The 16,115-nt window shown below is 39.3% G+C and overlaps 2 protein-coding genes across 2 annotated transcripts in view; one reads left to right on the plus strand and one right to left on the minus strand.

Annotated features, from left to right (window-relative positions):
* LOC138945376 (ADP-dependent glucokinase-like) overlaps positions 1–1,182 on the minus strand; it is a 32,259-nt gene extending 31,077 nt beyond the window's left edge. The window contains exon 1 of the mRNA XM_070316807.1: positions 953–1,182. Within this exon, the coding sequence (XP_070172908.1) occupies positions 953–1,140 (188 nt within the window). The 5' untranslated portion in view covers positions 1,141–1,182. The remainder of the gene's footprint in view (positions 1–952) is intronic.
* A 197-nt stretch (positions 1,183–1,379) lies between these two features.
* Positions 1,380–16,101, plus strand: LOC138945433 (metaxin-1-like). Its single transcript, XM_070316864.1, has 8 exons — positions 1,380–1,505; positions 1,870–1,939; positions 7,553–7,629; positions 8,041–8,133; positions 9,000–9,179; positions 10,952–11,028; positions 11,772–11,929; positions 12,738–16,101. Exons 1-8 carry the CDS (start codon positions 1,410–1,412, stop codon positions 13,049–13,051), a joined length of 1,065 nt encoding a protein of 354 aa, XP_070172965.1. The 5' UTR covers positions 1,380–1,409; the 3' UTR covers positions 13,052–16,101.
* The last annotated feature ends 14 nt before the right edge of the window (positions 16,102–16,115 follow it).

Genomic DNA, 16,115 nt, shown 5'->3' on the forward strand with positions numbered 1-16,115 from the left:
ACTTTTTTAAATTAAAAAATTTTTAAAAGCACTTTCCACCCGGCATGACTACGATTTTCGACCGGCGATGGCTTGAAACGCTGTCACAATGAATCGACACTCTGCTTCTTCAGAAATGGCGCTAAAAGCTACCCGGATGAAGGGGAAGTAATCGGTTTCAACTTCCCTTCGCACGATGGCAGACGACACACGACTTGCACACAACACGCACACAATCGATATAAATTGCTGAAAAACTTTAATATTAACATTTTTTTTTTTTTGCCTGCACTTCAGAATTCAAGGAGGTTCAAGGAGGTTAAACACAAGAATGACCATTTTCTCCAAATTCAAGGAGATTCAAGGTCCTTGAAAAGGGGGGTTGAAAATTCAAGGAGATTCAAGGAGATTCAAGGAGCGTATGAACCCTGTGACTATAATCATGCGTAAAAACACTCTGGCGTCAGAAAAGACTTCTTCTTACAAAGAACTGATATCAACACTAACAGTTCATCTGGTGAGATGAGGCAAGTTCAAGTTGTTTGATTTCTCCTATTAATAATATTCAATCCTTGGCTTTAAATTGTAATAACTGAATCAGTAAAGCACAAGCAGGCATTCCACAAATCTTGAAGAATCATATAATACAACTGAAAAACTTGCAGAAGCATGCCCTTGAAACACACAAACAGTCTAAGCTTTTTAGTCGTGCATCTGAATGATTAGAGAAACTGTAGTGTGAGGCTCAAGAAGCATAAGTCATGGCACAATCGGCATTCAATGATTCATTTTGTTTCTTTTCTTTGACTAGTTCTATTTCACTGCAGCCGTCGTGCAAACGTTGTTACCTGACTCTACATGTTAGCTGCACTGTCTCCGGTTACTGTTACGAGCAAGGCATCGCCTCATCCTTGTTCGGGCCTACAAGTATATTGTAGGGATACACCGAAAAAAGTTGTGCTTCATCTCTTACCCGACGGCGAGTCGAGAAAAGGGCTTTTTCGGGTATTGTATCTGCTTTTCCCAGGCGTCCACCATTTGTTGCTCTATTGCGTTCAAGTCTGCTTCTTTTCTCAGAACGTCAGGTTGCCATCTCAGGTAGAGGTAAGCGATCACAACTGTTGTAATGCCAAAACAAAAAGTTTTCGTCGCAGCCCCCATGCCTAATGTTTACGTGGGCCCAAAACCGCAAGTCGGCATCCGCACCACGCACCACAGCGGAAGCTGTTGCGCGCAAAGATACACCCTTTTCAAGCGATCAATACAATCTAATTGTACAACAGAATCGCATGAAACTTTTCAAGGGTCATAAGATGAAAACATTATACACATATAAAGTCTAAAATAAAAAAGTTTGTTTGCTATTTCCATGTCAAGTATTATTACGCTAGTTCCGTCGTTTGAAGGTCAAGGTTAGGAGTAGGACAAACATGGCGAAGGTAAACGATGGGGACAAGATGGAACTCCACGTTTGGAAAGGAGACTGGGGCCTGCCATCTATCGATCCCAACTCACTGTCAGTGCTGGTAAGTCACAAGCTTACTGCTGATCAGTCGGTATATGCTCATTAGTATTACATTAACGTTAGTGTTATCTTTATGAAAACCGGCCAGTTCTGGATGGTAAGAAAATGTCACTGTCAACTTTCACTTTTAGATCTATTGTTTAGAGAACGCTTTATCATATTAGTTTATGTTTCAGTGCTTCGATTGTTGGTCATTCGAGTCATACTTAGCCTTCAAGCATTTTGATGGTGAAACGTATAGCCTACATATTTCAAGAGAGGAAATTGAACTTGAAGTATGTTGTTTTATGTTGTACTTGTAATGTAATCTTGAAAAGTTCAATTTTGTTTGGATACATGTAAAAAGAGCATCTTGTAAATTTCAGGCCTACTGCAAGTTCTCGGGTGTACCAGTGGATGTTAAGGTGACAGGAAACCCATACAGATCACCAACAGGTCTGTTTCCCATTTTGTTGTTGTTGTTGTTGTTGTTGTAATGCATGTTTGATGGTGTATGCTTTTAATTAAGCGTTGTTGACTATGAATGTAGATGTAAATGCTTGTATAACTGTGTTTTAAATTTAAATGTGTCAAGCGCAAAGAGCATAATTGTAAAGTTATGATGTTGCACTATATAAATGCTCATTTATTATTATTATTATTATTATTAATGAATATTAATATCTTGATTGAATTGCATTTAATTTGAAAACTTTTGCATGCTGTTTTTTGTTGTTGATTTGTTTTGCTAATAGTTATTAGTGCAGGCTTATGATCTTGGAATCCTCTATTAAACCTTTCATGTTATTGTTTCAAAGCCATTTGAAGTCAGAATTGAACACTAATGATTTAAGGCATATAGTCATGTAAAAAATACACAATAAGTGAATAACAGTTAGCCCCATGTGAGATTCACGGTCACTCTTTTTATAGTATTAGTATGTGACGTCACTTCCATGCTGTTAATTCGGGACTGTGCCCATTTTCACATACATCGTGATCATGTGATAAGATTTAAAGCACACAAAAAGATATATCTGGTCATGGCTCAGAAAAGGTGTCCAATTTGTGGGACACTTGAGTCACAAATACAAACTCTTGGATTACTTTCCATTTTGGGGTCCAGCAAAACTGTTTATGTGTTTAGTTGTGTCTGGGCAGTAACAATGTATTTTCATCAATTACTGCGGAATGAATTGCATTTTAAATTTTAACTGGAGTGTGTTACATAACACCGTGTCACACATTGTTTTCTAATATACAGTTAACAGTAAACCTATTACACAATAAAAGTTAACTGCATTAGTTAGTATCTACCTTGATCTTCATTTGTGAAAAGTGGCATTCCCCGACAGCAATAATCTGCATATCTAGGTACCCTAGGAATGTGTGTATGTTACATGAACACCAATAAACAAAACAACGATCAAACAAGTACTCAAAGAACTGAAAAGATTACTGTTTCAGCAGTCAATCAATTCTTAGTTCCACACACTTCATACGGACAGTCTGCAAAAAAAATCAAATCAGAACAAGATGTGAAAATGTATTCAAACAAAAATCAACTTTCTGTGTCTCACAACACAGACATTCAAAACTGCTAAATTCCTATTTATTTTACACACACAACCTTAGAAATACATGTAATGGGAAGAGAAACAAGTACATAATAGTAAAGAGTTGAAATGCATCAATGATACCGGACCCGTTATTCCCATTATCAGTTATCTGTCAAGTCATTCCTAAAAGTTTCCAATGAGTGTGTTACATTTCACCAAAAAAATCAAACTTAAGGACACTGTCAAGATATTCACATGAAAAATGCATGCAAAAGAATGAAAAATGAAAGAGCAAAACCATAACAACCTAACAATGATGTCTTATGACTTCTACCATGCTCCAATTCACAATACAGAGAAGATTTTCTCACTTTTGACACTGAGTGTGTTACATTTCACCAAAAAAGTCTTACTTCACATTATTTTGTAAGGTATAAAGCATATATCCATCCACTTGGTAATGAAAACAATACACTGTACAAAAAAACTTGATAAACCCAACAAAAAAATCTTAGGTTGAAGGCGGATTTTGAAGTTATCAAGAAAAATGCTGTTTATTCGCCAATGAGTGTGTTACAAAACACTGTCATAACATGAACAAAACGTTGTTCATATTCAGTGCATTCAGTTAATTGTGAAATTAATTATAGGAATGACACCATGGAAATGCAGGAATGCTACACAACTATTGAAACTATTGTTGACACATTCCGACAGCAATAATCTGCATATCTAGGTACCCTAGGCAAGTGTGTGTGTTACATGAACACCAATAAACAAAACAACGATCAAACAAGTACTCAAAGAACTGAAAATTACCAATCCTTCAAAGTAAATTGTAACAAGAAGGGCAAAGCCCATACGACTCACATGCTTGACCTTGACCTTTACATGACCTTGACCTTCAGGGTCAAGGTCAAATAACTAAACCTAGCAATGACATCATACACTAAGAACTGCTTTACACATTTTTCCTACCAAAATACATGTGACCTTGTCCCAAGGTCAAGGTCATCCAAGGTCATGCAACACAAAGCTGTTAATTCAAGACATAGGAAGTACAATGGTGCTTATTGGCTCTTTCTACCATGAGATATGGTCACTTTTAGTGGTTCACTACCTTATTTTGGTCACATTTCATAAGGGTCAAAGTGACCTTGACCTTGATCATATGTGACCAAATGTGTCTCATGAGGAAAGCATAACATGTGCTTTTAAGTTTGAAACAGTTATCTTCCATAGTTCAGGGTCAAGGTCACTTCAAAATATGTATACAATCCAACTTTGAAGAGCTCCTGTGACCTTGACCTTGAGGCAAGGTAAACCAAACTGGTATCAAAAGATGGGGCTTACTTTGCCCTTAGATGAGGTATTGAATCTCAAAAACTTCAGAGAAAATGGGAAAAATGAGAAAAATAGCTGTTTTTTAGACAACATTTATGGCCCCTGCGACCTTGACCTTGAAGCAAGGTCAAGATGCTATGTATGTTTTTTGGGGCCTTGTCATCATACACCATCTTGCCAAATTTGGTACTGATAGACTGAATAGTGTCCAAGAAATATCCAACGTTAAAGTTTTACGGACGGACGGACGGACGACTCGGGTGAGTACATAGACTCACTTTTGCTTCGCATGTGAGTCAAAAAAACACTCTAATTCAAAACAATAAACGCAGACATCCTTTTCTGTTTACTTGATTCATTCCTTACTTTGTTCCAGCAAGATTTAAATAATTTTCAAGATAACTGTACAAACTATTGGAGTGTGTTACCTCTCACGATGTGCGAGTGGTGTGAGTAACACACTCAACACTGTTCCTAAAAAAACCCACTCTAATTCAAAACAATAAACGCAGACATCATTTTCTGTTTACTTGATTCATTCCTTACTTTGTTCCAGCAAGATTTAATTAATTTTCAAGATAACTCTACAAACGATTGGAGTGTGTTACCTCTCACGATGTGCGAGTGGTGTGAGTAACACACTCAACACTGTTCCTAAAAAAAACCACCTCTAATTCAAAACAATAAAGGCAGACATCATTTTCTGTTTACTTGATTCATTCCTTACTTTGTTCCAGCAAGATTTAAATAATTTTCAAGATAACTCTACAAACGATTGGAGTGTGTTACCTCTCACGATGTGCGAGTGGTGTGAGTAACACACTCAACACTGTTCCTAAAAAAACCACCTCTAATTCAAAACAATAAAGGCAGACATCATTTTCTGTTTACTTGATTCATTCCTTACTTTGTTCCAGCAAGATTTAAATAATTTTCAAGATAACTCTCCAAACGATTGGAGTGTGTTACCTCTCACGATGTGCGAGTGGTGTGAGTAACGCACTCAATGTAAAAAAACATATATTTCTTTTTCCTGTAATTTATTTCATTAAATTGGCATGAAAACAAAGCACAAGGTGAACTGTATGGAAAGACTATAGAAAAGGCCAGAAAAAACACATGCAATGACATGAACGCTGAATAACTTGGGAAATTGGTTGAATCGTCTCAAACATATGTCTTTAAAAATCAAAATAAAGAAAAATCTTTGTCCTAAAAAATGCAAATTTTATCAAAACAAATCACAATAACACTTCTAACTTTCAGATGAAAAAAAAAGGAAGTAAGTTGTTATTTAGTGAAAATAACAGTGTTTCAAACTGCAGGTGAGTACGTTACATACAACGAAAAAGCAGTGGTTTTTATCTTGGCCGTTTACGTCCATCTCCTCCATGCCACACTGAGTTCTGAGTTCGAGACAGTCAATGCAACTTTGTAGCAGACGATAGAACAGTTGTTTCCATCGTTGGAAGTCAGGAACATGTCGATAAACAACTTTGATTTACGTTGTTACTTTTCGCGGTAACACGAAAGTACACAACAACGAACTTAAGACTTATTTTCATTGCTTTGTCTTCTGTGTTTGTGCATATTTTTTGTTTTAAGTAGTAGATTGTTCTTTCTTGTCCAAGTTTATCGCTTAGTTCAACGTCTGTCATCATTATTAAAAGCGCGGCAAAAGCTAAAACTGCCTACGTGACTCCAAACACGAAAAGTAACATACTCACCGTTGGATCTAAACTTGATCTCAGCCGACTGTTGGGGTGAGGTACAGGTTATCGTGCAGTATGTAAACAATAACTAACACCTTCTCTTTCCCTCTCCATCAAGTTCTTATCCAAGCAGTGTGTGTAGTACGCACAAATACGACGTTTGAACACCAAGTAAAAAAGTGTCCCAACTTCCGGCCCAAAAATCGACGTAAATTCACTCTACTATTGCGCCTTGCTCGAAAACAAAGTCATCAAACCTTTCGGTTTCTACCAGAATAGTAACTTTATTCAAATCTGCACCCCGTGTCAGTACTTTCAAAGGTAGAATAAACCACAACTGAGCGTGTGGGGCGTTTAAATGGGGTAAGGGTGGAGTTCGACGCCATTTCTGAGCCGTGACCATCTCTGAATCTGATGTGGATTATTAATTTATTTCTGTGAATGTTGGTCAATATTTTTTTCTCCTAGATTCAGTCATATAATAATTAATATATATATATACAGTGGAGTCCGGGTACAACGAATCTCAAGGGAGATGCATTTTAGTTCGTTATATCAGTAATTCGCTGTAGAGTTTTCAACCTCACGAGAGGGGTGACCACACCACCCCCTCCCCCATACACTCACACAGAGACACACAAACAACAGGATTGAGTCTATGCTAACCACTTCTTGTGGCTACTAAACAATAACAACAAACTCCTAATATTTCTTTAAACGTTCTGTAAAAAATGATTTGTATGAATGGTGACTGGTGTTGAAAAGAAGAGATAAAATAAATCCTCAAGGCAGTGACCGCACTCGCCATGCACTGACATACGAAAGCAGCCACACAAACACAGCACAGAGGCACATGTGCAGATGCTTTGCGAGAATAACCTTGAAAACCAGTTTGAATAAAAAGCAGCATAGAGCTGCATGTCATAATCAAGTTATTTATTTTCTTTTTGTCTGGCTTTATTGACTGCATGCCGATCTTGTGGCAGTGACTTTTCACTCTTCAGTCGGAAATACACTAAACACAACACCGCTCTCACTCTCCCTCGCTGCCTACCCTAAACTAAAGCCGTGACAACTTATGCTTGGAAACTGTGTGGAAGAGTGCACCTCTCTATTTCTCTCCAATGATCTTCCTGCTGACAGTGACACCAGACACCCCACTGAGTTTAGCCAGCTACCACGGCCCCCCTCTCTCTCTCTCCCTTCCCCCAGCCATATATGAAAGGAGAACCACCTCTCATAGCTAAAACTAGGTCAATGACCCCTGGGAAGAAGGTCGCTGAGTGTCTATAAATAAGGCCACCCATCTGCCCTGTGATCTCGTACCTGAAAATCGACCCTCGGGAAAATATGCAAGCTATCCAGGACTCGGAACGTAAGCTGTATATTTGTTTTTGTTTTGTTATTGTATAAAGTGAACAGGCTAACACTAACAGTAATTTTGTCTTTTGCAGGGGAGTTACCAAGTCTCAGACACAATGATGTATCAGAAACTGATGTTAACACTATTTTCACCTACCTTCGCAAGCAGGTGAATTTGACTGTCATTCTTTTACTGACTTACAGCTGGAGTTTTTAGTATTGAAAGTACAGTCCTGGGAATCGAAGAACAAAGGAAGGAGGACAGAAAGAATTAAATGGTATTCATTCTTATAAGTTATATGACTGTTTTGACCTACTTCAGATACATTACAATCCCAGTAAAAAAAAAAGATAAGAATTTCAGACCAACATCTATTTGCTGCGTTGTGACTGGTTTTACTTTCACTCGGTTTGGGTAAAACATTAAAAAGGACACTGTGATTGTGAAAAAGGCCCACTACCTTGATAACAATTGAATGTAGTGAGCAGAAAAGGGGAAACGGCCTTTGCGTCATAAAGGAATGCCTAATTTCTACTTAGTAAATCTTCCACATTTTTATTGTTTTTCTTTTTCTTGCAGAATTGGGGTTCTGATTTTGAATTGTCTGCAAAGCAGAGTGCTGATGTTCTAGCTTTCTCTGCTATGCTGGAAGAAAAACTTCTTCCTGCTTTGGTAAGTCTGTAAAGAAGACCAAAGTACCCTCTGTGTACCGGCACGGTTGGCCTAGTGGTAAGGCGTCCGCCCCGTGATCGGGAGGTCGTGGGTTCGAACCCCGGCTGGGTCATACCTAAGACTTTAAAATTGGCAATCTAGTGGCTGCTCCGCCTGGCGTCTGGCATTATGGGGTTAGTGCTAGGACTGGTTGGTCCGGTGTCAGAATAATGTGACTGGGTGAGACATGAAGCCTGTGCTGCGACTTCTGTCTTGTGTGTGGTGCACGTTATATGTCAAAGCAGCACCGCCCTGATATGGCCCTTCGTGGTCGGCTGGGCGTTAAGCAAACAAACAAACAAACAAACCTTCTGTGTGCAAGTACTTTAGTGTGTCACTGTGTTTGTCAGAGTGTTTTTGTGTGTTTTTCATAAAATGTTTTTTTTAACGTTCATTCCTATCAAGTACAGTATCATTACTTCTCTAAAAATGTAATTATGAGGTTGCATAAATGGCACAACACAGTATGTACACCTTCTAATTGTGCATGTTGCCACAATCACAGTAACAGGAATATTGAATGGTCAAATAACAGATTGGAAGAGTGTCAAAACTTTAGAATTACATTATACACACATTTAATGGAACAAAGCACATAAAAAAACAGAAACCATACAATTAAACAATGTCCTCTTTAAATGATATGCATGTCTTTAGAGTACAGTACTGAGACATCCTGCTTGCTGGCTCGCGCGCAGAGAAATTTGTCCCCTCTTTATCTTCGCTCTCGCTTGCTGCAAAATCCCTCACGCGGAGGGGTTTTTAGACAGGCCAAGCACTGGTTTTCCCTTGACTGAGTAAGACATTGTGTGTTTGATCTTCTGCAGCTTCACCTTTGGTGGATTGACGGGAAGACCTACGTTGATTTCACACGCCCATGGTACAACAAGATCATGCCTTTCCCTCTCAACTTCTTCCTGCCCGGCCGCAAGCAGAAGGCAGCATCATTGCGGGTGTTTTTGACCAAAGGGGGAGAGAATATAAACAACAGTGATGTGGAGGCAAAGGTTGGCTACTTCTGCTTGTTTGTGTGTGTGTATGTGTGTGAGAGAGGTATTTCAAAAGTGCACCTATTTCTACAATCTGTGGTTGTAATTTTTGTGTTCATTACTTGGTCTACCAAAGTGTGCATATCGCCATCAGTACCACCTGACCACTGATGAGACACAATAGTGTCAAAACACGTGTCTGGTCTAGGTACAAAAACAATGGTCCTCCTCAGGACTAGATTACCTTGTGATACGTCCCCCCTAAAGCGACTTTGCTTTGTAAACCTCGGTCCCCCCTGAGGAGGGTCTGATGCTCACAATAGGCTGTCTGTGAAGGGATACTTGTTTCTCTCTCTTTCTCTGCTAAGAGATTTTAACAAATCTCGGAAGAAAGTCTCTGCTGACTTTCAATTGTTTCTTTCACAATTTCTGATGTTTTATAATGTGGTCACCGTGAAAGTTGCATCGCCTTTAAAGCGATCGAATTGAACAAGTCTTGCAGAAAACTTCTTCTTTACCAAGTCCTGTGTTGAACAGCAGTGAAAAGTTGACCGCTTTTCCTGTTTAACCTTTTCAAAATTAGATCTAACTTGTTCGCGTATCCATTTCTGGATCTGCAGGCTGGTACAGAGTTACCTCCCTTTAGGCTTTTTCAAATTTCCCTTGTTTAAAAAGGTCCTTGTCTACATTTTTATACCGAAATCGCCATTTGACCATTAAAATGCAGAGTCTATTATCTACAATTATCAACAATACACCCCCTTTCGATCAGGAAAGACGAAGCCAGTGTAGCCGTTTGAACATTCATTGTAGTATTCCAGCGTAGTACTCGTAGTAGGATATCCTTATTTGGAAAATGCCAAGCGCAAAACTCCTCTCAAATCCCGTGCATTTCGTGCGTTTAAAAAAAAGCGTGGACAGCGCTCCAGTGTTAAACTGTTGCTGCACTTGTTTGGGCGTGGCTATAAGCATAGTGACATGAATTTGATTGGTCAGTATTTTTAGGCAAAGCACATGTTCTCAGCAAACAGAAAACAAAATATTGGAAGCGTGAGTCACGCTACCCAAAAATAAAATCTTTTTTTACATATATTTTTTTTTCTATAACTTTTTTCCCCATGGTTCATTCTTCATCTGGCATAACTTTTTAGCGAAATCTAACCATAAGATTATTGAAAAAAAACAAAAATGTAGACGACCACCTTTAACCTAATTTCTTGGTTAAAACTTGTCTAAATTTCTAAATTCTTTCTTAATAAATATCAATTCCACACTTTGGCCTTAAATCAAAGTATTTCCCTTCACAGATATACCCTTGGGGTTGTCAGATGAGGGTAGTCTCCCATGCCAACAGAAGCTACCATTCAGAGAGTGGTTTGCTTCTTAGTTGGATACCATGGATTGACAACTCTCGCCATCAGTACCACCTGACCACTGATGAGACACAATAGTGTCAAAACACGTGTCTGGTCTAGGTACAAAAACAATGGTCCTCCTCAGGACTAGATTACCTTGTGATACGTCCCCCCTAAAGGGACTTTACTTTGTAAATCTCGGTCCCCCTTGAGGAGGGTCTGATGCTCCCAATAGGCTGTCTGTGAAGGGATACTTGTTTCTCTCTCTTTCTCTGCTAAGAGATTTTAACAAATCTCGGAAGAAAGTCTCTGCTGACTTTCAATTGTTTCTTTCACAATTTCTGATGTTTTATATATATATATATTTACAACAAAAGGGTGAAAAAACATCTACACTCTTGAGATTTTTGTTCACATCCTGCAGTTGTGTTTCAGATCTACAAGGAAGCCAAGGAATGCCTGAACCTGTTGTCATACAAACTGGCTGACAAGGAATACATGTTTGGACAGCAGTATGTACATAGTTCATTTACTTGTGTGCATGACTGTGTGTGCAAGCACTTTGATGCTAAATTGCGAATAAATACTGACACAGTTTTTGTCACTTTTGTCTAAAAACATTCCTCATTGGAATGCCGAGAATTGATTATACAGTATGTGTAATTAGTATGGTTTCATCACCACCTTTTGTCAATGTGCCTATCACCGTTTGCTTTAAAAGTAGGTTGGCTCAATTTTGTGTGTGTGATAATTGTTTCCATAAGCTGGGCGAGGGTATGATTTGCACTTCTTTAAATCAAAAACTTTATCACGTAAGGTTGGCAGCCCATCAGGTGCTGTCTTACAGCTTAAGTCCTTGCTGAAGCTAGTCTATTAAATACACAAACGTAAGAATGTCACAATGGTCACCCAGTAGTGCAGCATTTGCTTACCCTGACTTCTGTATAAAGGGATGGCCAAATCGTCCGCCCGATTGCCAGGGGCGAGAAACCGTCTGGCAACTCACCTGGCTGGCCAGAGAAAATTCTGGTCTAATGCCACATTTGTGGTTGTAACATCGAGTTTCAAAGCCATAAACACTGCAGATGCAGCAACTGGGATATGTACCTGGCCAGCAACATTTCTGGCGGGCTAGTGACTTTCTTAAAGTTACTCGCCTGGCTGTCGAGTTCAAATTTTGAGATTTGGCGATCCCTGTGTATATATATATCCAACAATTGCTACACATGAACTAATCCTCACATGCTCTGTGCAGACCTTCTTCCTTGGATGCCTTGGTGTTTGGTTACCTTGCCCCCATCTTGAAAGCACCGTTGCCAAGCAACCAGCTGCAGAATCACCTGCGGCAGTGTGACAACCTGTGCAACCTGGTCAACAAAATACTGCTGCGCTTCTTCCCTCTCAGCAAAGCAGGTGAGCTCACTGGAACAGTTTTAAAAGGGACTTGCAGACCAAGCAAACTTTAACTATCAGTAATAAAATAGTACCTTACAGTTACAAGTATTTTCTGGTGTGTGTGTGTCTTTTTATGCTTTATCGATAACTTTTGTGGTTTGGCCTCATTTGTTGTTTTTTTGCTCCCAATGGTACTATAAAGAGTTTGTTTGTGTGCTTGTGTGTGTTTGTGTGTCTGTTCTTTATTACCGTATTTTCCGGGTTACAAGGCGCTACCGGGCATAAGGCGCACCCCCTTCTTTTTAAACAAAATTGTAATCCAGTCACCCATTGGGCGCAGGGGGCCGATAGGGCGCACCAAAATTAAAAAAGTATACCGGTAACAAACGGTCGAAGAATGAAAATAAGCCTCACATCAAAGGAAGAATACAGAGTGGAAATATGTGTGCTCTGTGTGTGGACCTTCTTCCCAGGGGTCAATGACCCAGTGTTTGCTATGAGAGGTGGTTCCCCTGTCATAGATCTGAGAGAGGAAACACTTCCTGCACCGGGGTCAGTGACCGAGTTTAACCTATGGGGTGGTCTCTTTGATGTCTTGAGAGGAAACTTGACCAGGGTAGTACCTAGTAGCTGAAACATGCATTATCACAAGTTGTTTGACTGGTACTCAGGCGGTCTCTTTGATTTTTTTCGTATTTATACACGGATTAGGCGCTTCGTTATACAAGACGCAGGGGTCAAACTCGAGGAAAAAAGTCGCGCCTAATGACCCGGAAAGTAAGGTACTGTTTGCTCTAGTAATTAACATTCTCTCCTAAATCCACAGAAATTGAAGAGAAACAAAAGAAGGAAGAAGAGGCCAGGAAGGCTGGGGTAACACCAGAGGACACAGAGTTTCCTCACAAGCGTCGCAACATGGTCCTAGCCGCTATCTTTGCCGGGACTGCCATGGTTGGATACGCTTTCATGAGCGGACTGATCCAGTTACGCATGGCAGATTTCCAGCAACAGGAGGAGTTCCCAGGCCAGCAGAAGAATACCAACAACTCTGCCGATTCCAGCAACTCACCCAAACCACCAGACTTCTCAGCGTCTGGGTTTGATCCAATGTTTGAAGAGAGGAGTAATGAGGGAGAATAGAACACCTGTGTTACTGTGACAGTGCAAGCAAGCAGCTGTGATGATGAAGATCCTGCTGGAAGTGGAAGCTGCAGTTTCTGTGTTGATATACTGTAAAACAGGGTCCTATTTGTTTCAATTACCGGGATGAAAAAAAGTGTTTGAGATCTCAGGAAAAATTGTGATCCTGAAAGGGAGTGCTTGAAATTGGTTAAGTGTTGGCTATAATTTGAAGCAACCATTTTTTTTACTTCTGACTTGTGTGTGTTCTTTTGAATGGGGAAGATAAGCTAGTTGAATGTGAAGAGTGCCAGTAACGTAAGTTCCAACCCGCAGGTGGGAACAGAGATATTTCTTGCATTGTGGTTGACTTGAGTTGTATTTGTAATATATACAACTTGCAGTTGCAATAAATAATATGTGTTAGGGAAGGAGTAGAGGTTTGTTTTGGGGTTCATTTCTGTATTTTCTTTTGAAACATGAAGAACTGTGAATGTGGGAGTGGAACATTATTTTGATCCATACGTACTGTGTGGTTTTAGGAAAGATGAGAACAAAGAGCTTGACAGGAACAATTTTGGCAGAAAAGATTCTGGTTGCTGTACACTACTTGAAGGTCCAATGAACTGCATTTAGTATGGTGTTGACGGGCGCTGTGGCAGGGTGGTAAGACGTCGGCCTCTTAATCGGAAGGTCGAGGGTTCGAATCCCGGCCGCGGCAGCCTGGTGGGTTAAGTGTGGAGATTTTTCCGATCTCCCAGGTCAACTTATGTGCAGACCTGCTAGTGGCTTATCCCCCTTTGTGTGTACACGCAAGCACAAGACCAAGTGCGCACGGAAAAGATCCTGTAATCCATGTCAGTCAGAGTTCGGTGGGTTATAGAAACACGAAAATACCCAGCATGCTTCCTCCGAAAGCGGCGTATGGCTGCCTAAATGGCGGGAAAAAACGGTCATACACGTAAAATTCCACTCGTGAAAAAACACGAGTGTACATGGGAGTTTCAGCCCACGAACGCAGAAGAAGAAAGAAGAAGTATGGTGTTGAACTCCCTCCAATGAGTGTATTTTCTGTTTGTACTTGTTATGTCCAACAATAATTTACTTTGTGTTCAAATCCGCTGTAGCTGACCAGTGAATGGCCAAGATTGAGAACATTTGGTTTGTATCCTGTATCGAAGAATATCTGGTCTGGAGCAAAATCAAAATGTGTCGCCTTTTCTGCAGTGCATTTTGATTCTATTTTGGCTTTTATAGTTTTGCTTGTTACGTTTATCAGAGGTTTGTGGTGTGGTTCAGTAGTTATAGATCTGAGATGCAACGTTTCAGACCTGTTTACCCTTACGATTTTGGCGTAATTTATTACGATTTTCTGAAAAAAATACGCCATTCCGCTATCCGTGTCAAGACTACGATTTTCATAAATAAAAAAAATGTAAAAAAAAAATAAAAAATAAAAAAAAATTTAATTTTTTTTTTTATCTATTCACATGTTTGGCATTGTTTTTTTCAATGGCAAAATGGGGTGAAAAAGCACAGGACTGACCAGAGATCATGTCTGTCTGATGAGACGCTGGAGAGCCTTATTCTAGTGGTGAAGTCTCGCCCTCACTCATTCGGCAAGCGCAAGTACAGTAGAGAAGCGCTTGACACACTGAAAAAGGCCTACTACGAGCAAAAGAAAAAGCATCAGTGATGCATGTGCTTTTGATGTGATCTTCTTTGAAATTATGATGACTACAAAAACTGCCTGATGTGTGAATGATGGATATATGTGCATGATTGCGTTTCGCAGACACAGTTGTCATGTGCGTTGTAATTGGCGACGAATGCTGGATGATTACTATTTTTGTGCCAGGATTACTATTTTTGGCGCTGAGCATTACTCCAAAACACTTATGGGGGTAAACAGGTCTGAACGTTTGCATCACTATTTATCAGGGATTTTGTGAAAGGAGACCATGTTTTAGAGTATATATTTACAATAAATCTGTCTCTGGAAAATATTTCAGAAACTTTTGTTTGCAGAACATGGCTGTGGAGATAATATTGAAACATAAACAACTTCAGTGGGTGTATGCCACTGATTAAGAACAAGAATGAGCCAGCTGAAACAAAACCACTGAAGTTGGTGGAGTAGATATGTTTTTACTGTTTTTATTGTATCCATCTTATGCCCGTAGCAATTTGGGGAAAATGTGCTGCAATATTTGTTGGAATGATCATAGTTATTTGAGTGACCCCGTTCGGTGGGAGGTTTCAGAAAATCTTATGCTGAAGACACACTGTATGGAGGCAATTGTATGCAGGTGTGTAGTTTAGTGTTGGGGTGACGGTATGGTAGGTAAAAATCAGCATTTTAGTTTATCACAAAACAGATCATGTCGCAGTGTATTTTGTGTTCAAGTCTTCCACATTGTAGCATATTTTTTGGTGTTTTCTTACATGCCATTGGTGGTAAAATATTTCTTGTCAAATCAGTTTACTGTTTACTTTTATTTCCTACCATCCTCGTGTCTTACGTACATAGATGCATTGCTCAGCTTTGTCCATAACTTCATACATAATTCATACTGACATAACTAAAATGTATTGGTTTTTCCTACTTTCGCAGCAAGCACAGGTTTTGCTTTTTCGATGGAAAAATGAAGGTTGTGGATAGCTAAAAACTGATAAAAGGAGGGACATGAGAATCTCTTTTTCTTTTTTTCCCCAGCGGCTTGCCTTTCTAGCCTAACAGATTTGTTCTATGAATTACAGTCCCGCTTTACTTACTGATAGATGTTTGCAAATAACAGTTCCGTTAACAATTTACTGTTCCGTTTGATTGCTCATAAAAACATTCTCTCTGATTTCAAAGCTGGATTCCAACAAACTTCTGTCTCCACTCCAGAGCAAAACAAAAACTGCATGGTATGTTTTTTCTCTTTTATTTCAAGGAATCTTGTTTTAAAGCTGTTCTGAAAATAAAGTAAAATGTTAAAAACACTTCGAATAACAGATCTCTGAAATGTAAATATGTATAAAGATATGTACATATATGACTGAAATAAATTTAAGTTCAAATATTATGATTGTCTTTTTT

This window comes from Littorina saxatilis, linkage group LG1 (genome assembly GCF_037325665.1).
Source record: "Littorina saxatilis isolate snail1 linkage group LG1, US_GU_Lsax_2.0, whole genome shotgun sequence".
In the NCBI taxonomy this organism is placed as follows: Eukaryota; Metazoa; Mollusca; class Gastropoda; order Littorinimorpha; family Littorinidae; genus Littorina; species Littorina saxatilis.

What these genes read in the sequence shown, in the direction of transcription:
- LOC138945433 (XM_070316864.1), top strand. Translation starts at nt 1,410, where the DNA reads ATGGCGAAGGTAAACGATGGGGACAAGATGGAACTCCACGTTTGGAAA. An exon ending in AAAAACTTCTTCCTGCTTTG is followed by an intron (nt 8,134 to 8,999) that starts GTAAGTCTGTAA and finishes GATCTTCTGCAG; the next exon opens with CTTCACCTTTGGTGGATTGA. An exon ending in ACAGTGATGTGGAGGCAAAG is followed by an intron (nt 9,180 to 10,951) that starts GTTGGCTACTTC and finishes GTTGTGTTTCAG; the next exon opens with ATCTACAAGGAAGCCAAGGA.